Source organism: Monodelphis domestica, chromosome 3 (assembly GCF_027887165.1).
Source record: "Monodelphis domestica isolate mMonDom1 chromosome 3, mMonDom1.pri, whole genome shotgun sequence".
In the NCBI taxonomy this organism is placed as follows: Eukaryota; Metazoa; Chordata; class Mammalia; order Didelphimorphia; family Didelphidae; genus Monodelphis; species Monodelphis domestica.
This window is the reverse complement of record NC_077229.1, coordinates 102157065-102182488: the sequence shown is the minus strand read 5'-3', so window position 1 is coordinate 102182488 and position 25424 is coordinate 102157065. Positions and strand designations below refer to the sequence as shown.

At 38.2% G+C, this 25424-nt stretch overlaps 1 protein-coding gene and 1 long non-coding RNA gene across 7 annotated transcripts in view; one reads left to right on the top strand and one right to left on the bottom strand.

Annotated features, from left to right (window-relative positions):
* The first annotated feature begins 112 nt into the window (after positions 1 to 112).
* LOC130458306 (uncharacterized) overlaps positions 113 to 25424 on the top strand; it is a 35718-nt gene continuing 10406 nt past the window's right edge. The window contains exon 1 of the long non-coding RNA XR_008917452.1: positions 113 to 252. This is a non-coding gene — a long non-coding RNA (uncharacterized LOC130458306). The remainder of the gene's footprint in view (positions 253 to 25424) is intronic.
* Positions 4217 to 25424, bottom strand: part of SPATC1 (spermatogenesis and centriole associated 1) — a 110558-nt gene continuing 89350 nt past the window's right edge. For 5 of the 6 annotated variants that reach the window (XM_056822872.1, XM_056822871.1, XM_056822878.1 and 2 more), the window contains one exon: positions 4217 to 4701. In XM_056822872.1, the coding sequence (XP_056678850.1) occupies positions 4375 to 4701 (327 nt within the window). In that variant the 3' untranslated portion in view covers positions 4217 to 4374. Of the gene's footprint in view, positions 4782 to 25424 lie in introns of all 6 variants that reach the window. The other variant, XM_056822873.1, reaches the window with a different exon arrangement.

Sequence of the window (25424 nt, the reverse complement as noted above, 5' to 3'; positions counted from 1 at the left end):
CGCGAGTCTTCCCGGCTCCGGGGTGGCTCCGTTCACTCTGCCACCGAGACGTCTTCCTGCTTCCTCCGACAGGCGCCCATGACCAGGGCAGGGTCATGGCTGCCTCCTGGACAGCAGCGGCGGCAAAGAGCGGGAGAAAGGAGCAATGGGCGCTACCAGAGGGCATTGAGGAGAGAAAAGGGACCCGGCTGGAGACCTCTGCCAGCCTGTGCCAAGAGCGGCAGGCCATTGTGTTTTGAGCCTGGGGCTGAGGTATTTTGATTTGTAAAGTACTTGCGTTAGAGGTAGCCGGGAATCAAACCTTTTGGCCTATGGTTTCAGGTTCAGAAAATCAGGAAGGCCGGGGAAGGCTTGGGAGTGTTATTCTCATTTCTAACCCATTTTCCCGTTGTATTCTCATACTGCCCATCCCAGCACTGCCAAGGAAAAAGGGAACAGAAACCGGTTAGGTGTGCAGGGACCTCCAGCGTCGGAATGCAACCCCACCTCAAAGTTCAATAGCCCAGCCTAGACCAGTGGTGGCTGTTAGTCATTGGCAAAGCTGCCCTTTGTTAACATTCACGTTTCAACCTGCGTTTATTGATGTTTGATCTTGGGCGCCTTTCAAGGCCGGGAGCAGAAGGGGGCCATATGAATGAATGGCAGGCCTTGACCTCAGGGAGCTTATGAGGACAGGAGAAGAAAGCCAACCATACCCACAGGTATGAGGGACAGCACAAGGAGAAGGCTTATCAGAGAAGACAGCAGAAAGGCAGAGAAGCTGAGGGATCCCCTTGTCTACTTGCCCCCTCCCTCCCAGAGAGCTCAGTCACCCTCACCTAGCTTCAGCTTATGACCTCTGCAATTATTCTGCAAAGGACTCCCAACTTTGCAGACCTGATCTCTAGACCTCCATTTCCAAATGCCCATTTCCACTTTGGTTTTCAGGCTGCTGACCCATCTCAAACTCAACACGTACAAGACCTAATCCCCTCCAACTTACTATTATTGGTCAGCCTAGAAACCTCAGTGGTGTTATCTTGGACTCCTCTTTTTCCCTCACTTCACACAGTCACTATTCCTACATTTGGTTTATTCAAACTGGAATATTTCTTCCTTCTGTTCCCTCTTGAATTGTTCTGACAGAGGCCGTCTTACCACCTGGTTAAGTCTACTGCAGTGTATTACTCTGAAGGATACAAGGCACAAGTCTGTGGAAAAGGACCTGCCTTATTGCTTTAGTCATTAAGTGCCCAGGTCTGTCTTCTGACTCGGGGGCTCTGCTGAAAGAGCTCACCATAGTAGACAGGGGATTCAGTATCACAATACTGTCCTCAATGATGCCTGCGGATGCCTCTCTCTCTCTCTCTCTCTCTCTCTCTCTCTCTCTCTCTCTCTCTCTCTCTCTCTCTCTCTCTCTCTCTCTCTCTCTCTCTCTCTCTCTCTCTCTCTCTCTCTCTCTCTCTCTCTCTCTCTCTCTCTCTCTCTCTCTCCCTCCCCTCCCCTCCCTCAATCTCTCTCCCTTTCTCCCCTTTTCTTCTCCTTTCTCTCTCATTCTTAATCCCTTTGTCTCCCCTCTCTCTTTCTCTCTCCTCCTTCCTCTTTTTCTATCCTCTTCTCTCCTCCTAACTCTCCCCTCTCTCCTTTCTCTTCCATTTCTTTTCTTTCTCTTCTTTTTTTACTTTTTTCTTCTCTGTCTGTCTGTCTCTGACTCTGCCTCTCTCAGAGCCATCTTGGTTTTGGTGGGCCTCTTTGAGGGGAAAAAAAAAGGATGAGTAAAATTATTGAAAAAGATTTTACCATATTTCCACCAACTAATCTCTCTTAAAATAAGAGGTCTAGGCCTCTGATTCTATGAGTCTTAACTAGTGGTTAGGTTGGTTCCATTGCTTAACTCCATTCTAACTCAAACCCATAATGTCCTTTGTTAAGCTAAATTTAAAAAACCTGCTGGTGGTGGTGAGTCTATCTTTACCTTCCCTTCAAGTGATACTCCATCCCTACCCTTGGACTTCAGAGGAGCAATCATTATTCTGTTTCTAATGAATAAAAAGTGCAATCCACAAGCCTCAGATGCCCTATCCAGCTCAGGAGATAAAAATCGAGCTCTTCAGTTCACTAATTTTCTAAGCAATAGAGATATTTCACACTTTATAATAGAGTATGGTATTCAACTTGATGAAACAGCTGTGATAGGGATTTTGTTTTCTTTTTGCAAATAAGGAAACTAAAGCTTAGAAAAATTGACTTCACCCCCTAATCATTCATTCTTTCCCTATCTGGCTTTCCCCCCATTACTTTAACAAGTAATCTTATGTGACTTTCTCCCAGGGGGTGGGGAGAGAGAGACAGGGAGAAAGACATAATAGACCAACAGGCAGAGAGAGATAGAGAGAGAAGAATGTGAAAAATAAGAGAGGAGAAAGTGAAAATATAAAAGTAATATTATTGTCTAGGCCCTAGACTCTAGGGATTGTAGTAAGTAAAAATTCTCTTGTTACTCTTCTAGATCTCAACCAGACCTGAAAGGATTTAAAGATATTAACTTAATATCTTTTCCAACCCAACTTTCACATTCACTGCTCAAAATGCTATTGCCTACTGAGTAGAACCTACATTTCTAATTCAAGGTCCCTACCATCTGGTGCATCTTGGCTTTCCAGCCATCATATATAGAGTATCAGCCAAACTAGACCAAAGGGTGGTCTTATGTTCATTCCCAGCTCTTGTGCATTTATTTCTATGCTTTTGCACAGAAAATATACCTAGCTTTTCTTTTGAATGACCTGCTTCTCCTCTCTGTATATTGAAATCCTAGCCATTCCTTAGGATCCACCTTGAATGTCACTTCTTTCAAGAGGCTCTTTATTGTAATGATTTGTTCGTCATTAGAAATGTTTAAGCAATATGGAAGAATGGAAAGAGCACTCGACTTAGAATCAGAGGACCTGAGTTCAAAGCTTAGCTCTGCTATTTATTTACTAGCTGGGTGACTTTAGACACATCATTTCCTCTGAGTCCCAGTATTGTCTTCTCTAAAATGAAGGGAATCCTTAAAGTCCTTTCACCTCTAGCCTTATGATCCTATAGGACTCATCAGCCATGAGACCTTTAAAAAGTGACTTGATGACTCTAATTTTTCTGTTTTCCTAGGGAAAAGAAAAAGCCCCAAGAAGAATTAATGTATCTATAATGAATTAACCATTCACTGATCATTTTAGTCAGGGGTGAGAGGGACACAGTTAATCCTGTAGTCTAGGAGGGCTTAACTGATCTGGTTTTGTGTGATTATAATGTTTTAAGTGAGCCTAGAGAACTCTGAGCCCACCTGGTGAATTTCCTAAAGCAGAATCTTTGAGGAAACCAGTTTGGGATCTGGTTTTTCTTTCAAACCTTTTTGGGTTCGGGATCAGTTTTGGGGAAAAAAAACTAGGCTCAAGTCACTTGACCCCCATTGCCTAGCCCTTACCACTCTTCTGCCTTGGAGCCAATACACAGTATTGACCCCAAGACAGAAGGTAAGAGTTTAAAAAACAAAACAAAACAAACAAACAAAAAAACTAGGAGGAAGGAGGATCCATTCCACCCCACTCAGACTGAATGTCTCTCTCTCCATCACATAGAATGTATGTCAAGTGAATGACTAAAATAGAGAATTATTTATTCTTAGAGAGCTGTGGAAGATGACAGGGACTATGAGCAGGAGAAAGTTGGAGGGGAGAATGGGATAGATGGATTTTTTTAAAACCCATACCTTCCATCTTAGAATCAAGACTGTGTATTGACTTCAAGGCAGAAGAGTGGTAAGGGATAGGCAATGGTTAAGGGACTTACCCAGAGTCACACAGCTGAGAAGTGCCTGAGGTCAAATTTGAACCCAGGACCTCCCATCTCTAGGCCTGGCTCTCAATCCACTGAGCCACCCAGCTGTCCCCTGATGGACCCTCTTATCCAGTGGCTGAAGAAGTAAATATCCTGGTCACTCACTCAAATTTCTGCTCTTTTCCTTCCTGCTAACATCTCCCACACTTGGGGCTACTTGGGGTTTAGCTAGGCCTAAAATGGTGTGAAAGGCTCTAGGCAAAACAAATCTGTGCTTTGAGAAAAGTACATTTTAGACGCTGAAGCCAATCCCATTATCAGACCCTGAAAGGAAGATGAGTGCTGGTAATTCTAGCATGGCTCTCTTTACTTTCCCGTAATTAGAATTTGGGTACCAAAAACCCAAGAGTCCTGATTCCTAGCCCAGCAATTAATAGTTTTAATAGCTTTACTTGGTTGTGGGGAACCCAGGGAACCATGCCCAAGTTAAGGTGGCCATACCCAGGGCCTAATAGTGAGCCTCATTAGTATTAGGGTGGGGTTGGTTCCAGCAACTGGTGCTTAGCAGATCAGTCACCAGATGAACATAGGTTTGCCATCATCACGGGAGAGCTGGTAGAGGCAGGAGAGAAGAAGCAAGGCATCAGTGAGCAAGCTGTGGGGCACGGTCTCCATAACCACTTGCTGGAGGAAGTCCATGGTGTAAGAGCCACTCTCCGAGGCTGCCAGCTCGGGCCGTTCCCTCAGGATACCATAGGCATTGACCAATTGCTCCGTCAGGCCGGGGTGGACTCGCCCATTGTAGCCCAGGCTCTGCAGCCGATTCATGACACTCACATAACGTTGAGTGAGTGTCTGGCATAGTTCCTCATCCAACTTGTGGTTTGAATTCAGGGAGGCCTGGGGGGAGAGGAGGGGTAAAGGGAAGCTTGAGAGGGATGGTGTCTGGAGGACCTGAGAGGGAAGGGAAGGAGGGAGGCCTGGGAGGAGAGAAAGGAATGGTGAGTGAGTTAGGGAGGTCTGAGGGAAGGGGGATCAGGGAGGCCTAAGGGAAGAAGGGGTAGTGGGGAGACCAGGAGCTTTGAGGTGAGGGGAAGGGAGTCAGGAGCAAGTCAATGCTGAAGACACACTTCTGTGTCTCAATTCTATTGGGCAAAAGGGCAGCCTAAGAAATTAGGGAATGATCCCTCAGCTTGAAGAGCAGAGAATTAGAAGCACAGTTAAAGCTAAAACAGGAAGTTTTAGAAATATCAATGAAAGCCACTGACTGTAACCCCCTTGATTGCCCCACTTGCGTGAGAGGACAGACAGGCTTTTTTTTTTTTCCTGCCTAGTCTGAGCAAGCTGCCTGGTTAGAAAATATAGAGGTGGTAAAGTGGGAGAAGAGGGCCAAGCGCCAAGGACCATGCCTTAGTGGATGGAGTGGGGAAGACACTCCTGGATAGTGGTGTAACCTAAAGGAAGATCCGGCCAAGGAGACTGGAAGGGGAGGAAGTGATGAGGCCAACTGCAATTCTAAACTTGATTATATTCTTTGAGGAGTTGTTGAAGTAGAAATGGTGGATATGACCACTCCCTAGGGTATGCTACTTATCTAGAGGATATGGGATGTGAAGATAAGAGTATTTTCCTTTTTGAGCATAGACATGAATTGCAGTAGAACAGAGTAAGACTAAATAATACCACAATTGTCTTTAAGTATTTGAAGAGTTATCACAGGAAAGAAAGACTTTCTTTTTTCTTTTTTTTCCCCCCAGAGGACAGAAATATTTATAGCAGCTTTTTTTTTTTTGGTGGTGGTGGCAAAGAATTGGAAACAGGGGATGTCCATCAATGGAGAATGACTGAACAAGCTGTGGTATATGATTGTAATGCAATACTCTCATGCTATAAGAAATGACCAACTGGATGATTTCAGAAAAACCCAGAAAAACTTATATTAACTGATGCAAAATGAAGTGAACAGAACCAGGAGAACACTATACACAGTAACAGAATATTGTATAATGACCAACTGTGAATGACTTAATTATTATTAACAGTGCAACGATACAAGATAACCCCAAAATACTCATGATGAAAAATGCTATCCACCACCACAGAAGGAAATAAAGGAGTTTGAATGCAGGTCAAAGCAATCCATTTCTCACTTTATAACACTAATCATAGTTAGATGCCACCTTAGGTTTTGGGACAGTGGATTTCCAATAGTTTCTAGAAAGGACACAAGTTGGTCCAAAAGAGTTAGAATGCCCTCAAGAATGAGATTCTGGTAACATAAAGGATGGTGATGAGGAAGAATAGGAGAAGTGATTTAAACAGACCAATGTGGATACACGATATGGATACTGACTCCTTAGGTTTTTAAAAGATTTATACAGGAGATGAAAGTTAAGAAGAACTAAGGAACAAAACAAGATAGTGGTAGGAGAAGAGTGTCAGGAGTATTCAAGTTCAGCAAGTTCAGCATAGAGACTGGTGGTGAAAGCTTATTTCTGGCTAGGTTCAGGGAAAGAGTTTCAATGATGACAGAAATAATAAGGACCACAGTTTTAGACTGATGAAACTGCAATTAAGAGAGAAAAGATAGAACTGTTCAACTCAATTTTCTTTTTTCTCTACCAAAAAAAAAAAAAAGAACTTTGGATTGGGAAGGAGAGAGCAAAAATTGTTAATGAAGACACTGAAACTCAAGGTAAAGGAGCAGATGATAAGTACCTACCCACTTTTAATGAGTCTCAGTCACCAGACTTAGATGAATGACTCAAAGTTTTTGGAAACTATCTTTATACATTTTCTTAATTAGACTTTATAACTACCTTGTGAAGTATAATACTAGAGGTGTCATTAGCCCAGTTTTGTGATTACAGGTTGGATGACCTGCTAATCATTACACTGTGTGTAACTATCAGAGCCAGAAATGGGATGTGAAAATAAAAGTTCAAACTATTTTCCTTTTTTAGCATAGACATGAATTATAGTAGAACAGAGTAAGACTAAACAATACCACAATTGTCTTTAAGTATTTGAAGAGTTATCACAGGAAAGAAAGATTTTCTTTTTTTCCCCCCTTCCCCCCAGAGGTCAGAAATATTTATAGCTGCTTTTTTTTGTGTGTGTGTGTGTGGTGGCAAAGAATTGGAAACGGGATGTCTATCAATGGAGAATGACTGAACAAGCTGTTGTATATGATTGTAATGCAATACTCTCATGCTATAAGAAATGACCAACTGGATGATTTCAGAAAAACCTAGAAAAACTTGTATTAACTGATGCAAAATGAAGTGAACAGAACCAGGAGAACACTGTACACAGTAACAGAAGTATTGTATGATGACCAACTGTGAATGACTTAATTATTATCGACAGTGCAAGGATGCAAGATAACCCCAAGATACTCATGATGAAAAATGTTATCCACCACCATAGAAGGAACTAAAGGAGTCTGAATGCAGATCAAAGCATTCCATTTTTCACTTTATTTCCTTCATGAGTTTTTCTTGAAGATGCAACATGTGCCTTCTTTCACAACATGACAAATGTAGAAATATATATTAAATGATAGCAGATATTTAACAGCATATTGCTTGCCACAACTCAGGAAGGAGTAAGAGGAAAGAGGAAGGGAGAGAATTTGGATCATGAAATGTTAGAAAACCAATGTTAAAAATTATTTCTGTATGCAATAGGGAAAAACATAATGAAAAAACAAAATTTTAAATTTAACTAATCCATATAAACTACCATAAAATGGGATAAAACAGCCTAGAAATGGCCTTGTTCAGCAAATATTTTATCTTCCTGACAATCATGGAAATATGATGGTCAAGAGTATAAACTCATTGAGCATAAACTCAATCTTACATGAACATTATGAGCTGTATTGCCTCAGAAATGAAAAAAAAGCAGGAAAAGGAAAAGTAAATTTTAAAAAAAGAAGCTTGACAAGAAAGCCAACCAAGCAAATTAATTTCAAGAACATTTATGGAAAATCAACAAACAGATGGTAAATGGAAAAGATCTCCGATGATTTTCCTTATAACCTCTTTTCAGTATCCTTTGATTAAAATCAAGTTCCCAAGTTTGAACATCAGAATCTCATCTATGAGGCTTGGGAAAATGTTAATGGCATGGGATAAAGAAAATTTCAGAGAAGCAGCTGAACTAGACCATGTACTTGAGAGGTCTATGGTGGAGGTGACAATTTTGAGGGATCTGAAGATGATTTCTGTCTTGGGAACATATGAAAGAGTAGGAGGATACTGAAGGCATAGAAAGAATCTTTGAATACTAAACTACCAATAAAAAGCCAACAGAGAATATCAGTAATGACTGACCAATATTCCTATTTTCTGATCTATGTAAAATTTTATGAGAATAATCTATAATTCAATAAGGATAATCCTGATAAAGTTATTACAAGGTAGACTTTTGTACAAATGATATCCTACAGTAGATCACATCTTTAAAGTAACTCAATTTACTGAAAGGTGAAGACATTATGAGATGGTCCTATCTTTTTAAATTATAAAATTTTGATTCAGTTGTGCAAAATGCTTCTTTAAAAGGCTAGTAAGGGGTATCTTCTCTCAATGAATATATTTGAATATATGCATATATACAAATATATCTGCTAAAATTATACAAGTATCTTGAAAAATTTAACAATAGAAATAACTACTTGGTGACTTTCTGATTATTGATATCAAGACAGACATGAATCAGGGGAAATATGGTTGGGGAAAAGTCATTATAGATTTAAATCTGGAACTAGTTTAATCATCATATTTTATAATGAAAAAACTGAGTCCCAGAGGGCTTAACTGACATGTTCAAGTTTGTGTAGATATAACTGGTATATGAAGCCAGATTTTATGACTCTAGATTCAATGCTCTTTTCACTAATACACAAGGACTGAAAACAGCAAGAAGTATAGATATGAACAGAAGGTGGGTAAATAGAGGAACTGGATTCTCTTTCTCTTCAAATGTCTCTCTCTCTCTCTCCCCGATAATCTTTTTTCTTTTTGTAAACCAGGGCAGGTGGAAATGGGCCAAAAGTTATAATTTAGAAGTAAGAAATTTAGGTATGTATAGGAAGCTTCAGAAGCTCTAACTCCAAAGATATAAAATAGATGTTTACCATTGTCATGGAGGAGAGGTTTAGCACAGGGTTCAAATTGAAGAAGGAATCCCTATTGATGGTGAGGTCTCCCAAATGTCCCTGTTTGTAAATGTCAATGTAGTAATTTTATTAAATTCCAGAGCATTTAAGTGCTTTCTAAATGAGAACCAGGACTCAGGAGTCTTATTTATACACACAAGAAAACCCAAGTGGATTGACCAATCAAATCAGCAAGCCTACCAACTATCATCCTTTATCTTTCCTCCCTTTGTGGCTAATTTCCATGAGAAAATTGCCAATAATTATTGCCTCTTCTTTTCTAAACCCTCTACAGTTTGGCTTCTGACTTCCCTCAAACTGCTTTCTCCAGAGTTACTAATGATTTCTTAATTGGCAAATTTAATGACTTTTTATTAATCTTCATTCTACTTGACTTCTCTGAAGCCTTTGATGCTCTCTTCTTCTGGATACTTGCTCCTTTCTAGGTTTTCATGACACTGCTCTCTCTTGGTTCTCTCCTGCCTGGATGACCCCTTCTTCTCATTCTCCTTTGCTGGATCTTTCTCAAGGTCCTTCCAATTAACTATGTCCCCCAGGGCTCTGCTCTAGATCCTTTTCTTCCTCAATATTACTACACGTTGTGATCTCATTAGCTCCCATGGCTTTTGTTATCATCTTTATGCAAGTAATTCTCATTTCTTCCACCTTAACCTCTCTTGACCTTATTTCATATTGCCAACATTACTAGACATCTCAAATTGGATGTCACCCATATATCTCAAACTCATAATTTCCCAAACAGAACCCATTATCTCTCCTCCCCCCCAAACTCTTCTTTCTTCCAAACTCTGCCAAAACTGTTGAGGGTACCACCATCCTTCCAGCCACCCAGGCTTTCAACCTCAATGTCATACTTAGCTCCTCACATTCACCCTACATTTCTAGTCCATTGTCAAGCTCTGTCAATTCTATCCTTTTTAAAATTTTAAACCCATACCTTCTATCTTAGAATCACTATTGTGTATTGGCTCCAAGGCAGAAGAGTGGTAAGGGCTAGGCAATGGGGGTTAATAACGTGGCTTGCCCAGGGTCATCCAGCTGGGGAGTGTCTGAGATCATATTTGAACCCAGGACCTCTTGTCTCCAGGCCTAGCATTCTATCCACTGAGTCACCTAGATGCCCAAATAATGTTGTTTTGAAGAAGGGAAAATTATAACTTTGTTTTGAAGAAAGGCGTTAATGACATAAAGAGTTTTTGGAGAAACCCAGAAATGGAGATGACACTAGATCCCTGGGTGAAAGCAGGGCAGAGTAGGCATTTTCAGGTGGGACCTTGCATCAAATATAGTGACAGTTTGGATAAACTTTCAAATTTGGACAGGTAATAAGTACCTTTGTTCAGATGTTTCAGTTATGTTTGACTTTTAGTGACCCCATCTGGAGTTTTCTTGGCAAAGATACTAGAGGGGTTTGTCATTTCCTTCTCAGCTCATTTGACAGATGAGGAAACGGAGGCAAACAAGGTGAAGTGACTTACCCAGGGTCACACAGCTACTAAGTATCTGAGTCTGGATTTGAATCAGGGAGATGAGTCTTTCTGACTCCAGGCCCAGCACTCTATATCCACTGTTCCATCTAGCTGCCCTAGTGGTACCTTAAGACAAACAAAAATCCTGGCTATCAGTTCTATAATGAAAGTGGAATTGAGAGGACCTCTAGGAAATCAGACTTATAGAAAACTATAGATGTACTTTATACAGGTGTAGGGAAATGAATATTCCAACTAGGTGAGTATGTAGACTGAGGTGCCATGGTGGTCTTCTAGTCTTAGAATCTTGGCTTTGGTGGCTATAGAACTGGCTTGACATTAGCATAGTAGTAGTTAAAATAAAATCAATATCAGCCCTACAACACAAAGCAAGATGGTGAAAACTCATTCATGTCACATTCTAAGGATTACAAAAAAACTTTTTTTGGTGATAATCTTGGTGTATTTTCAAGCACCGTTATCCTCATTTTTACAGATGAGGAGATTGAGGCTTAAGTGACGTGCCTAGAATTCCCAGAGCCAGGATTCAATTATATCATCTGATTCTCATCCCACCTTTCTTCCTGCTATATCACATTGCTTCTATAGACATCTTAAGACATAGACCTTCTTTAGGTCTATGCTGCAACAGGATGACTAACAGAGCCATTTTTTTTTTCATAAAGGAAGACTGGCAATCCACCTTTCTGAAACTTTAGAGAAAAAAAATATAGAAAATCAGTTAAGGTAAAATGAATTAGGTAATAATTAATTTTCTAACACATTTAAAATCTGTGAATTGATCTATATGATCTTTACTGGGGTGAGTACTCCATCCATTGGTATAGAATGCAATGCAATTATTCTTTCTCCTATTCATGTTTTCCTATAAGTCCATTGTAAGTCTACCCATTGCACTACAAGCTTTCTAGATCCTTAAATATTGTGTGAGTTCTGGTACAGAGCTGAGGTTGTTCATTCATATATTTGTCAATCATATTATAGGATCAGCCTGCCTTTTTTAATTTAAAAATTTTCTTTGATGTCCTTTATGATACTTCTTGTAAATAAATCCTCATTGGTCCATAATACACTCTACTTTTATCCTTCATGAACCTTCTCTCCTGTCCTTTGGGTCACCTACAATTTTGATTGTGTGAAGATTGTGATATTCCATGATTCTTAGACATATAAGATTGTGGCTAGAATTATGGTTTCAAAAAGATGATTTTTTTTGACAAGATGTAACCTAGAATCATTTAAAGTTCTGTGCAGTTTTCCAAATACAGTCAAGCCTTTTGCTTTCCTAATTTTCAATTCTGGGCCCAGTTCATTGTTCATATTTTATGTCATGTTTATTTCAGAAATGTGTGCTAAGGGATTAATTCAATGGGCTATTTATGCATGGTGTAATTTGGACTGTATGCTTTCATTATTCATTTGATTTTTTTTGTAAAGACTATTAGATCTCTCTATTGGATAATGATCTCATTGATATTTTGGGGCTTGATACAATTAATATGTTATCTTCAATAGGAGGATCTGAGAGGTCTTTACCATAAATCTTTCATTTGGACCCTAAAAAGAATGTTCCCAGGATATTGGCAAATACCCCTGATGTCATGTCTCCCTGTTTTATGATTTACTTGATGTTGGTAATCAGGGAATTATTGAACGATTCTACTCTTATTGTTCCATTTAGCAAGGACTCTTGTATAGTTTTAGCATATGGATGGGAGAAATCTTGTTGCAGGAAAGCCTTTGAGGCTTTTTAGTTCTATTGAATCAGATGATTTTTTTTTTTTTGGTAATCAACACACACTGGCTCTCATATTCTCTATGTTGTTATATGACTGTGTCAATTATGTGACTGAAGAAACAGTCTGCTGTGGAAAATTATCTGATATATATGCCTCTGCTTTCTCTTTTCTCATTTTCTTTAAACTCCTTAAAATCCAGCTTCTGAATTCATCATTCCACTGAAATGGCTTTCTCCAAAATGATCAATGACCTTCTAAGTAAGAACCTTGTCTGAGTGACTTTTTCTCAATATTTATTCTTCTTGACTTCTTTGCAACCTTTAAACTTGTCAATCACTCCTTTCTCTTTTATACTCTCTTCTCTCTAGGTTTTTAGAATATCATGTTCTCCTGCTTCTCCTCATACCTAACTGATCACTCTGTTTCCTTTGCTGAATCCTCATCCAGGTCACTCCAACTAATCATGATTGTCCCATAGGGCACTGTCCTTTACTCTTCTTTTCCCTCTATACTATTTCCTTTGGCAATCTCAATAACTTAAAGGTAGTCTTGACAGGGTACAGTTGGCAATATTATTATGAAGATTCAAGAGAAGAGGACAGTGTAGAATTGAATTGGTTCACCAAAAGGTCAAGTTGGGGAAAAGAGTTGTGGCAAGCATTTGGGAGAAAGCTGAAGGATCAGGAGATTGGAGGCTACAGTATGGGCAAAGAGAAGGGTATGGGAAAGGAGAAAAGAAAGGGAAAGAGCAAGAGGAAGAACGCTAATATATAGTCAGAATAAAAGAATAAAGGGATTTCAGAGCTCTTGAACATACATGTTAGTGATGGCATGATTAAAAGCATGAATGGCAAGATCAAAATCATGAATGATCATCTTTATGTGTAGCCTCATGAGGTAGGGTAGACAACTAGGCCATGGGAAGTGAGTAGGCTGAGGAACTGAGGCATTGAGGGTATTTGAGAGAGAATTTATATGTTGAGTTCCTATTAAGTGAGGGCAAGAGTTGGAAAGGAAAGATTGTGAACCAGGTACTGAACTCATTGAGGAAGGAAGGGAAGAGTCCTGGAGATTTGTAGACAACAGCTACTAGGATTTTGATTGGGTGGAAGATGTGGATTATATGGATCTTTTTTTTTTTTAGAGAAATACTGATTTTTAATTAAACCATTATAATAAGGTAAACTCTAGACATTCAGCAATTTCCATTCTAAAAATTGAGAAAACGGTTTAAACAAAGCAGTTTTTCATTTGTTATTGGGCTACTGTTACCAAAAAAATTATGAAACACAAACAAAAAAAGGAAAGAAAAACTGTCAACAGTAATGTCCTTATTCTATAAAATAGCACCAGTAAAAGGTCTTAAAACAATTACAATCGCATTTCTGAAATGATACTGAGTGAGGGTGGTAGGGAATAAACTTGGAAATGGCAATGGAGAGCAAGGAGTATTCATTCCATTTTCCTCACCTCAATCAGTGAGCCTCAAGAGAAGAATGATTGAAAATGCAGATGGTATTGGAAAGAGTGGTTATGGAGGCTATATCATTGAGAGGACCCAGGTTTTAGTGATTGCCAGAGGATAGGAGCATAATTATTTATGGTTTTTGTTACCTTTTACTATTTTTTTTCCAGTTGGTCCATTCTACTTTTCATGGAACTCTTTTCTTCATTGGATTTTTGTGCCTCTTTTTCCACTTGACCAACTTTGCTTTTTTAAGCTGTTATTTTTTGTAATGCATTACTTTCATTTCTTTTTCCAATTTCTCTTCCACCTCTCTTCTTTGATTTTTTAATTCATGTTTGAGCTCTTCCAGTGCCAAAGACCAATTCCCATTTTTCTTTGAAGTTTTGCATGTAGTTGCTTATCACTATTCACTATTGAATTTGTGCCTTGGTCTTTTCTTTGTCACCATAAAAATCTTCTATGATTCAGTGTTTCTTTTACTGTTTGCTTATTTCCCCAGCCGTTTTTTGGCCTATGGATTGGAAGTTCTGAAAACTGCTGATTCTGCTGTTCTACTGATTGCTCATAGGACTTAGAGTACTGTGAGCTATTTTGCCCTGGGGCTAAGGGCTTCACCAGAGGCTCAAAAGAGTCAAGCCTTACGGATTTCTGGACCTCACTGCAGACTGATACTTGGCCTTGAGGCTTCAAGGGATGGATGTGGGATGTGCTGCTGTTGGCTTAGTCAGGGTCCTAGGAAACCAAATTTGACCCCTGCCCAGGCTTGGAACCTGGCACAGTCGGTAGGGAGTGGTTGGCTGGGACTCCTCTGTGTCCAGTTTTACTTCTGGTTACCCCTTATCCCATGAAAATTGACTCTCTCTGCCTACCTTTCAAGTTGTTTTCCATAGGAGAGCCCCTCCTTCCATCTCCTTGTTGGTTCTGTGACTTCAGTCATTTTGAGGTACTATTTTAAAGTTGGTTTGAGAGGATTCTCAGAGCAGTTTCAGTTTTTGTTGCTACTAAGCCACCATCTTGGCTCTGCCTTCTCTGTTACCCTTTAAAAAAGTAAATATCTGTGACTTTGCCTATTCTTCTAGTATCTTTTCCTCTATCAGATATTTCAATAAGTGCCTAAAAACTTATGCTGAAAGTAGCTTATATTTCTTTGTCATACTTAGTTGGATCTAGCTGCTTCTTCTTGGCTTCCTCTTCTCAAATACATTTATATTTCCTTGTATAACATATCTATTTATGTCTATTATACATTCAAATGGGGTGGTGGTTCTACTATTCTACATAGAAGATGAAAATTGATTACTTTAGGACACTGGTAAATCTGTTCCAAATCTGTTTCTATTTATTGTCTTTCCAATTTCATCTATAAATACTCTTAGGATTATTTGGTTTACTTTAGGACACTGGTAAATCTGTTCCAAATCGGTTTCTATTTATTGTCTTTCCAATTTCATCTATAAATACTCTTAGGATTATTTGGTTTAGTCACAGTGAGTTTTCAGTAGGCTTGTTTTTGCTTCCACTGCATTTTGCTATTTTCTGAGGCAACACTATTTAAAATTCTCGGTCATGTTTTGTAAATGAGCTTGAACTCCAAACTGGCATTGCCCTGGGCTCCCATCTTCTAAAATATGGCAATAATTGAAGACTTGTAGAACTGAAGAACTCATAGTCTCCTGTACTAATTGAGAACATGGACTCCTTTTTTGTTATTTTCCATTGGCTTCCAGGATGAGTCTGAAGGTTCCTGGTATTTAAGTTCTCATGGGCCTGAGTTCCTATAATATGATAGGGAGGTAAAAGAGACATCTAGGAAAAGGAAGTTGGAGTCAATTCATATAGAGAAAGAGCAGCAGGACTCTAGTCATAGAAATGAGCATGAAAAGAGGTCTAAAGAAGCAGGCTACTGGGCTCTAAGTTGAGTCAGTTGATCTGCAGAAACTTTTTTGCTCTGTTAATATTGGCTACAGAGTGATAACCAAGTGCCAGGTGTGGTGAGCTGCCAAGACTTTGCCCTGTTTTCCCCATTTTGCAGAGAAGAATCAGGAAGGCAGAAACTTCCTTCCTTCCCAAACTATGCTAGGGCAGAAGGAAGAGGGAAGAAGGGAAAAGGGAGAGATTCTTTTGATTAGAATCAGTCTCCTTTTACAGAAGCAAATCATCTTTGATCCATTGTTGCCGATGGCCAATTAGAAAGCTTCTTGCAGCAAGAAGATCACATATCCAAGGTTTAAGGCACATATCCAGTTCCTTGGGAGGTTCTCAATTCTTTGATAAAAATCTATACTTTATCATCTCAATTGGTGGAGTGGGTAGATTAGAGACTGGTAGAAAAGAGACATCAAATTGAGCTGAGATTCTCCTAATAACCCCAGCTACAAACATGTTGATTTGTGTTGAAGACCCTAAGTCTTTAAATTAAAGACTAGTAGGAGATAAAAAGGCAGCAAAATGTAAGGTCTTTAGGGCTGGGACTATTTTGTTTTGTGTCTTCATGTCCTAGAGTAAGGATTTAATAAATTTCTGTTAAATTAAGATATTCAACTTCTTAAAAAGATATGCAACTGAAAATAGAGGTGTCCTCTGACTCAAAGGGTAAACTACAAAAATGATGGATATTCACATTAGAACTATCTTTGGTTTAATTTAGTGGAAAAAAGTACTGGATTTGGATTGAGGAAAATGGGTTTCAAATTCTGGCACTGATGTTCCTAGTTGTGTGGTCCTGGTCAAATCATTTCATTTCCCTGCTCTGTAAAGATAATATGAAAATAATAATAGGATTCTTCATAATACTCCATAGGGTTTTTTTGAGGATAAAATGAAATAGCATATAGAAAGTACTTTATAAACATTAAAATTGTATATAGATGCTATTATTTATTCTGTGATAAAGAAATCAAGAGCTTCAAGTCTTCCTGGGACTATTTACCTCATTTTTCTTGAGCAAAAGGTAAACTATCTTATTACTCACTGGAAAATGGTATTACTTGACCTTAGAATCAGATTCAGCAGAGTCTTTAGAATGCAGGACTTGGAGGAAGATCTAGGTTCTAGTCTTCTCTCTCAAATATACTTAAAAACAAAAAGCAACCCTTTAGCTTTAAGACAGACTTTGCAATAAGGGCTAGGCAATTGGGGCTAAATGACTCATCCAGAATCACATTCCTAGGAGGTATCTACTGTCAGATTAAAAAAAAATTATGATCCTTACCTTCTGCCTTAGAATCAATACTAAGTATCAGTTCCAGGACAGAAGAGTAGCAGGGACTAGGCAAATGAGGTTAAGTGACTCAGTCAGGGTCATACAACTAGGAAGTATCTGAGATCAAATTTGAACCCACGTCCTCCCAACTCTAGACCTTGTGCTCTATACACTGGACTACCTAGTTGCCCTTCTCACATTTATATTTGGTGAAACCTGGAGAAAATCACTATTCTCTATTTCTATTTCCTTATGTAATTCAATTTAATTTAATAACTATTTCCCTAATTTATGCAAAACATAGTGCTAAGTGCTCTGAATAAAAAGACAAGAATAAAATATTTCTTTGTTCAAGAAGCATATGTTTTTCTTGAGGAGTAAAACCTGTACGTAGGTAATAGTTTAACACTAATACAAAATACATTATTGTTATTTGCAGGGGAGAAGCATTAACAACTGGGGTGGGTCAGAAAAGGTGGTTCAAGAAAGGGCTTATGCAGGAACTGGCAACTAGGTTGAATCTTGTGAAGAGGTAGAGATTCTACCAGGTGGAGGCGAAGACAGAGACTATTCCATGCACAACACTTTTTGTGGTGGCAAAAAAATTGGAAAATGAGGGGTTATCCCTCTATTGGAGAATGGCTGAACAAAGTGTGGTATATGATGGTGATGGAATACTATTGTGCAATAAGGAATGGTGAATTGCTTGATTTTTATAAGAACTGGAAAGACCTCCATGAACTGATGCAGAATGAAATAAGCAGAACCAGGAGAACATTGTATACAGTAACCAAAACATTGTGGGATGATCAAATATAACAGACTTTGCAACTAATAGCAATGCAATGATCCAGTACAAAATTGAGGGACTTATGAAAAAGAATGTTATCCACCTCTAGAGGAAGAATTGGTGGGGTAGAAATGCAGAAGAAAACATATGATTTATCCCTTGTTTATATATGTATAGGATTTGGGGTTTTGGTTTTAAAAGATGTCTCTATTACAAAAATGACTAATATGGAAATAGGTATTGAGTGATAATACATCTATAACCCAGGGGATTGCTTGTTAGCTCTGGGAGGGGGGAGGAAAAAGGGGAGGGAGACAGACATGAGTAATGTAACCATGGAATAAGATTTAAAAAATTAAATTATATTTAAAAAAAAGAATATTTCACGCACAAGTTACAATGTGTATAAAAGCATTTATGGAATGTTGAGTTTCAGAGAGCATCCTGTAGGCCACTTGGATGGAACAAAGACTTTGTGATATGGAATAGTGTAAAATCAGTCTGGAAAGAGGTTGGAGTCAGATTGTGAAAGTCTAAATACTAAATAGAGGAGGAGATTGTATTTTATTTTAGAGGCAATGAGCTTCTTGAGTAGGGAAGTGTGATAGTCAGATTTGGAAATATCAATTTGGTAGCAATATGGAGGATGGATTGAAGAGAATCAGGGGTTAGAGTTTGGAGTCAGAGAAAAGAAAACTAATTCTGTTTGAGAGGTATAACCCCCCCCCTTTTGAGTTAATCACACAACATGTACATATTCTTAAGTTAGGTGCCCAGAGACTAGATTTTTTTTTTAAACCCTTACCTTCCATCTTGGAATCAATACTGTGTATTGGTTCCAAGGCAGAAGAGTGGTAAAAGCTAGGCAATGAGGGTCAAGTGACTTGCCCAGGGTCACACAGCTGGGAAGTGTCTGAGGCCACATTTGAACCTAGGACCTCCCGCCAGAGATTAGATTTTATACCAAGGTTCTAAGATTATACTGCTACTACTTCTCCTTCTCCTTCTCCTCCTCCTCCTCCTCTTCCTCCTCCTCCTGTTACACTACTTGAGCCCCCACTGATGTTTTCCATTAACAGTCAGCCAGTAAACACAAGGAGCTCAAAACAAATGTATTGACTTACATAGAATTCTTACAAAATATTCCTTTTATACATCCAGGGTATGATCTCCCATTACATCTGTGGGAAAAATTGTCACAAGTTGTAGTACAATGGTAGGCAACAAGGCATATATGTAGGGAATATATGTGATCAAGTAACTCAGGCTTTAAATACTGCAGGGCTTTGATGTCTTTTTTCTCATTGACTTCTCAATGACTTTCTATTCTATTTCTATTTTGACCCTGGGCAAGACACTTAACCTCTAACTCTCAGTTTCTTCAAGAATAAAAAAATGGAGATAATAATATGGTACCTACCTCCTAAGATTGTGGTAGGAATAACATGAGATAATATTTGCAAAGCACTTAGCACAGCATCTAGCACATAGTATAGGTGCTTAATAAATGCTTAATTCCTTCCATCCTTAAAAGCCTTTTACCTTTTACTTAGCTGAAGGCCAATATTCCCTTCTAATTCAAGCTATGAACTTGTTCTTAAAAGAATCACTGGGCCTGGCCACATCTTTACATAGTTTAACACCTTCTTGTTTGACTTTTACTTTGGGTGTGATTATATTCTGGGTGGGGAGGTTGATAAATGATCAACTCCCTTTTATTCTTCCTTCCTAGTTAAATATTTGCTATAATCAGAAAAAAATCTGTCCTCGGGCTGCTTTGGAGATATATTCATATAAAAATCCTGAATACTCTCTAGTGACTCAGATAGTTCCCTCTTGAGCATTTCCCCCAGTGCCTAGGACTAAAGAGTCTTACTAGGATGTATGTGGCACAGTTCTTAGTTAAATTAAAATTAACATTATTCCACGATGATTTGGCCTCTATGACTGATGGATGTAGAAATAATGTTAGCCCTCCCCTTTTTTGGAAATTGGGAAAAATATCTATCTTCAGGACTTCAGCTTCTCCTTCATTCTCCAATTTTTCAATGATGAATGTAGCTTAGAAACCCCCTCTACCAATTCTTTTCATCTTCTAAGATGTAGTTCATTTAGACTAGTAACTCAAATTCACTGAGATTAGTTTGATATTTTTTTTTTACCATCTCTACTTATCTTGGGTTTTAATTCCCTATTAATCTTTTTAGTTTTATCCTTTATTGGTAGGGAAAAGAGAAGAAAAATAAAGAGTAGCTTGCCTTTTCTCCATTCTCCATTATCATTACCTCATCCATCCCCGTCAGCCCTATTCCTTCTTTAATATTCCTCTTGCCTCTCTAAAGAAGCTTGGGCTACTCTTCTATATTCATCCTCAATTATGTGCCTTCTTTTTTATCCTTTATGTTGTTCAGTTGTTTCAGCTGTGCCTAACTTGGTGACACTATTTGGAATTTTCTTAATGATAAAATGGTTTGCCATTTGTCCTTTTCCAGCTCATTTACAGATGAAGAAGCTGAGGCAAAAAGCATTAAGTGATTTGTCCAGGATCACATAGCTAGTAAATTTCTGAGGCTGGATTTGAACCTGGGTCTTCCTGATTCCAGGCCTGGAGCTCTACCCCTGCACCTACCTAGATGTCCTAGAAAGTAGTAGAACCAATATTCAGACCCAAACCCTTTGACTCTAGATTCTGAACTTTTCCTAGGATATCTTTCCTACAAAAGTTCTGTCTAAAATGACTTCAGCAGATCCTCTCAAGGCTCACTGATTGAAGTGAACCTTTTTGAGGGAACTTACTCTGAACCAGGAAATATTGCCAAATAAGGGAGTCACTTAGAGGTGACAAACTTCAGGAGCTCTGAGAGATTACAATAAGCTTCTACTCACTCTAAGATATGAATCATTACTCTTATTGGAAGAGCACATTCACTTTAGGTTAGTCCTTTAAAACTTTTTTTTTATTTGGGGGCATATGGGTGGCTCAGTGGATTGAGAACCAGGTCTAGAGATGGGAGGTTCTGGGTTCAAATCTATCCTCACACTTCCCAGCTGGGTGACCCTGGGCAAGTCACTTAAACCCCATTGCCTAGCTCTTACTACTCTTCTGCCTTGGAACCAATATAGTATTGATTCTAAGACAGAAGGTAAGAGTTTATAAAAATTTTTTATTAGTTATTTTTTACATTATAATTCCTCCAGTATCTCCCTTTCTCTCTCCCAGAGACTCATCCTATATAAAAAGTGTTTTTTTTAATGACAAGAAAAAGAAAAAGGAGAAAAATCAGCATTAACTGATCAATACATTGAAAAATTCTGAAAATATGTGTAATGCACCAAACACATGAATCTCCCATCTCTGCAAAGGGATGGAATGGGAACTTCCTATATTTCTTCTTTAGTCCATGCTTGTTCTTTGTAATTTTGTAACATTTACTTTTTGGGGGGTTGTTCTTTCCATTTACATTGTTGTAAGTGGATAAATCATACTGGAAAATTGCGTATATGTTTTTTGACTCCACTTACTTCACTCTGTATCAGTTCATGGAGATCTTTCATGCTTCTCTGTATTCATTGTATTTGTCATTTTCTACAACTTAGTAATACTCTTTTGCATTCACATATCATAGTTTGTTTAGTCATTTTCCAATTGGTGGACATCTACTTTATTTCCAACTCTTTGCTTTCACAAAAAGTATTGCTATAAATATTTTGGCATATAAGAATTTCTTCTTCTTATCAATGGCCTCTTTGGGGTATAAGCCTAATAATTAAATCTCTACATTAAAGACCATGAACATTTTAGCCACTTTATTTACATTATTCTAAATTGTTTTCCAAAATGATCATACTGATTCACAACTCATCCAACAATGCAATATTCTTAGGCTGATTTTTTTTTTTACTAAAAACTAAGGAATTTTTCCTTAGATCTGATTGGCCCCGGGAATTACCATGGTGATCTTAAGCTATGCTGATATAGTTTCCTCTTCACTTAAGGGTATAAAAAAGTTCTACCCAGGCAAAATTAGGGTCCTTCAGATTTGGTGGATGTTCTAAGGCTGCTCAAGTCACCATTCCCTGCCCTGCTGACCAGATCTGCTGATATAGAAATAAGGTAGGCCTTTATCTATACAAATGAGTATCTTTGTCAGATATCTTTTCTATGCTATAGTTGTTAGACTGACAAATGACCTGTTGGTGTCTGATTTTATTCCATTATTCGGTCTAAACTACAAAGGGACCAATATGAATCAGGCTCATAGCACTATAAAATTCAGTCCACATATCTCTGTCTTGTTCACAAGGATCTTATCAAAGACTATCAACTGTTTTACTGAAAAATGGGAATACTGTGTAAATGACAATCTTATAATCTTCCAATTTATCAAAAATAAGCTTTTCAGAATAATAAATGAATTGAGTTTGGTATGACCTATTCTTGGAAAGCTTGCTGGTTTTTAGTGACCATCACTTCACTTTTTAAATACATAGACTATTCCTTTAAAAAAATCTAGACTTTTTTTAAACCCTTAACTTCCGTCTTGGAGTCAATACTGTGTATTGGCTCCAAGGCAAAAGAGTGGTAAGGGCTAGGCGATGGGGGTCAAGTGACTTGTCCAAGGTCACATAGCTAGGAAGTGGCTGAGGCCAGATCTGAACCCAGGACCTCCCGTCTCTAGGCCTGACTCTCAATCCACTGAGCCACCCAGCTGCCCCCTAAATCTAGACTTTTGACAGAAATCGAAGTCAAGCATTTTGCCCTATAGACTGAATTATCTATTGTAGTTGTTCGGTCATTTTCAGTCATGACCACAGTTTGAGGTTTTCTTGGCAAAGATTCTGGAGTGGTTTGCTATTTTGTCCTCTATCTCACTTTACAGATTAGAAAAACTGAGGCAAATAGGGTTAAGTGACTTTCCCAGGATCATACAGCTAATATGTGTCTGAGACGAGATTTGAACTCCAGAAGATGAGTCTTTCTGACTATAGGCTCAGAATTCTATTCATTGCACCATCTAGCTGCCCTGAAGAATCTATACTTCTCTCTGTCTCTGTCTCTGTCTCTGTCTCTCTGTCTCTGTCTCTCTGTCTCTGTCTCTCTCTCTGTCTCTCTCTCTGTCTCTCTCTGTCTCTGTCTGTCTGTCTGTCTGTCTGTCTGTCTGTCTCTCTGTCTCTCTCTTTCTCTGTCTCTCTCTCTGTCTCTCTCTGTCTCTCTCTCTCTGTCTCTGTCTGTCTGTCTGTCTGTCTGTCTGTCTGTCTGTCTCTCTCTGTCTCTCTCTCTCTGTCTCTCTGTCTCTCTCTCTCTCTCTCTGTCTCTCTCTCTCTGTCTCTGTCTGTCTGTCTCTCTGTCTGTCTGTCTGTCTGTCTCTCTCTCTGTCTCTCTCTCTCTTTTGAAAATGGGAACATGGGATTAATGGTGCTTATGGAATGGGGAATGGATGGAAAAACTATAGTGTATGATTATAATGGAATATTATTGTAAAAGAAGGAAGGAATGAAGAAATCAGAGAAACATGGGGAAATTTATATGAACTGATACAGAGTGAAGGAAATAACTAAGAGAATAATGTATATAACAACATTGTTAATGAAAAAAAAGGCACTAAAAGAAAGTTGATCTCTGAGTAATAGAAAAATCAGAAAAGTTCCTAGAGGACAGCTAATTGTAGACTACAAGGATGTAATAATGTATGTATTACATATTAGATATTATGCTTAATTGCTTTTGTCACAAAGGAGGGTTGAGTCTGGTGGGGAGTTGGAAACTGACTATGATGTAATAAAGCATCAATAAAAATGGACTTTAATAGAAATGGGAAAAAAGAAAAAATAGTGACAACACTGACATTCTCCAGTCCTATGGTGTCCCTCTCACTCACCATATTTTAACCATCTTTTAGCCCTTATAACAGTGAGTCTGCCTGCAATCTCAAATTAATATTTTCATGGCACATAGGTTATACTTTTAAGATGATAATATACCTGGGATGCTACAGACAGTGACTCAGGAATCTTACCTGTGAGGCAGCCAAGTGGCACAGCCAAGCCTAAGTGTCAGAAAGACTTGAGTTCAAATCTAATTTCAAGCACTTATTAGCTATGTGACCCTGGTCAAATCACTTACCTCTGATTGTCTTAGTTTTTTAATCCATAAAATAAGCCTACCTTCCAGAGTTGTGAAGTTTAAATGAGATAATAATTGTTTTACAATTTACTTAGTACAGAGCCTGGCACATCACAATAATTATATAATATTAGCTATTATTTTTATCTTTTAGAATCCTGGGATTTATAGTTCATTAGGTCCTAGTAACCTAGAATCAGAACATACATTTAGAGTTAGAAGAATCCTTAGGCAATATCTAGATTACTTCCCTTAGAAATGGGAAAACTGAAGTCCAGTGAAGTTGAGTGACTTGCCCAAGGTCATACAGTTAGTAAGAAGAAGGAAGTATGAAATTCAAGTCCTCTCATTTGAAATATATCACATTCTATTATACTGAGGCTGCTTTGCCTCTTTGTTTTAGCTAGCATTCAACTGAATTCTTAATTAAATAAAAATTTGTTTCCTCAAATCAAGGTTCACCTCAAATTCTATCTTCTCTCCTGCCACATATTTCTTTTTCTTTGAATGAGAAGTGTAGAAAATGAAGTCCTAATGTGTAGACTCAGCTCATTCAGAACTTTATTGATACTGATACTCTCTTCTTATAGGATTATGATTCTTACAGGATTATGCCACTCTTTTCTTTTGAATCTATATTTGTCTTGCTTTAATTTTCTATATATATATATCTTTTAAAAAATCTAAATGGGTCAATCAGTTTCCTATCATTCATACCAGGATTTTCTTTAGTTTTTCCTTTTCTTTTTTGTAATCATTGATATTTGTGTCATAAGAATTTTATTCTAGAGTATTTCCAATAACTTAAGATAACTTCTCTTAAAAATTTATTAGAACCTGTCATTTTTCTTAATAAATTAAAAATTTGTCTCTCCAAATCAAGACTTACCTCAAATTCTATCTATCTTCTCCTCTTCCATTACACATTTTTTTCCTTTACAATTGACCGAGAGGTGTAAAAATGAGGTTCTACTATGCATATTGCCTACAGATTCTTAAAAAAAACTCAAACCTTAACAAATATTTGATTCAGTAGAAAAAATGTAATTTGAAGGTTTTCCCACTCAAACATAAAAAATTATACAAGACACTTTGACAGATTTAACTAGAGATAACTATCCTACAAACTACTGAGTATTGCACAAAGTCAGCTATAAAGTAAGGAGACATGCTCACCTAAGGTATTGGCCAGTGGCATGGAAGATGTCCTTCACAGAGTCAAAACAAAAACATTCTCTATTCATGGTAAGGTTATCTAAATATTCCTATTTACAGATGACAAAGAATTATGTAAGTGCAAGTTATTATTGCTAATTACTTTAAACCCCAGATTACTACAAAGCCTACTCAGTGAAATCCAGGACAGTGTCAAAGAGATTGATTTAAAGAGTCACATTGACAGATAATGTTCAGACTATACCAAGTATTTGAATGAACAGATTGTTGAACTTTCCTATTTATCTTTCTGTCTTTCTGCCTGCCTGCCTGTCTCCCTCCTTTTCTCCTTCCCTCCCTCCCTTGCTTTCCCCCCTCTGTCTCTGTCTGTCTGTCTGTCTGTCTCTCTATTTATCTATCTGACAGATTCTTCCCCCCTCCCCATACCTGAATAAATGAAGGAAATCATA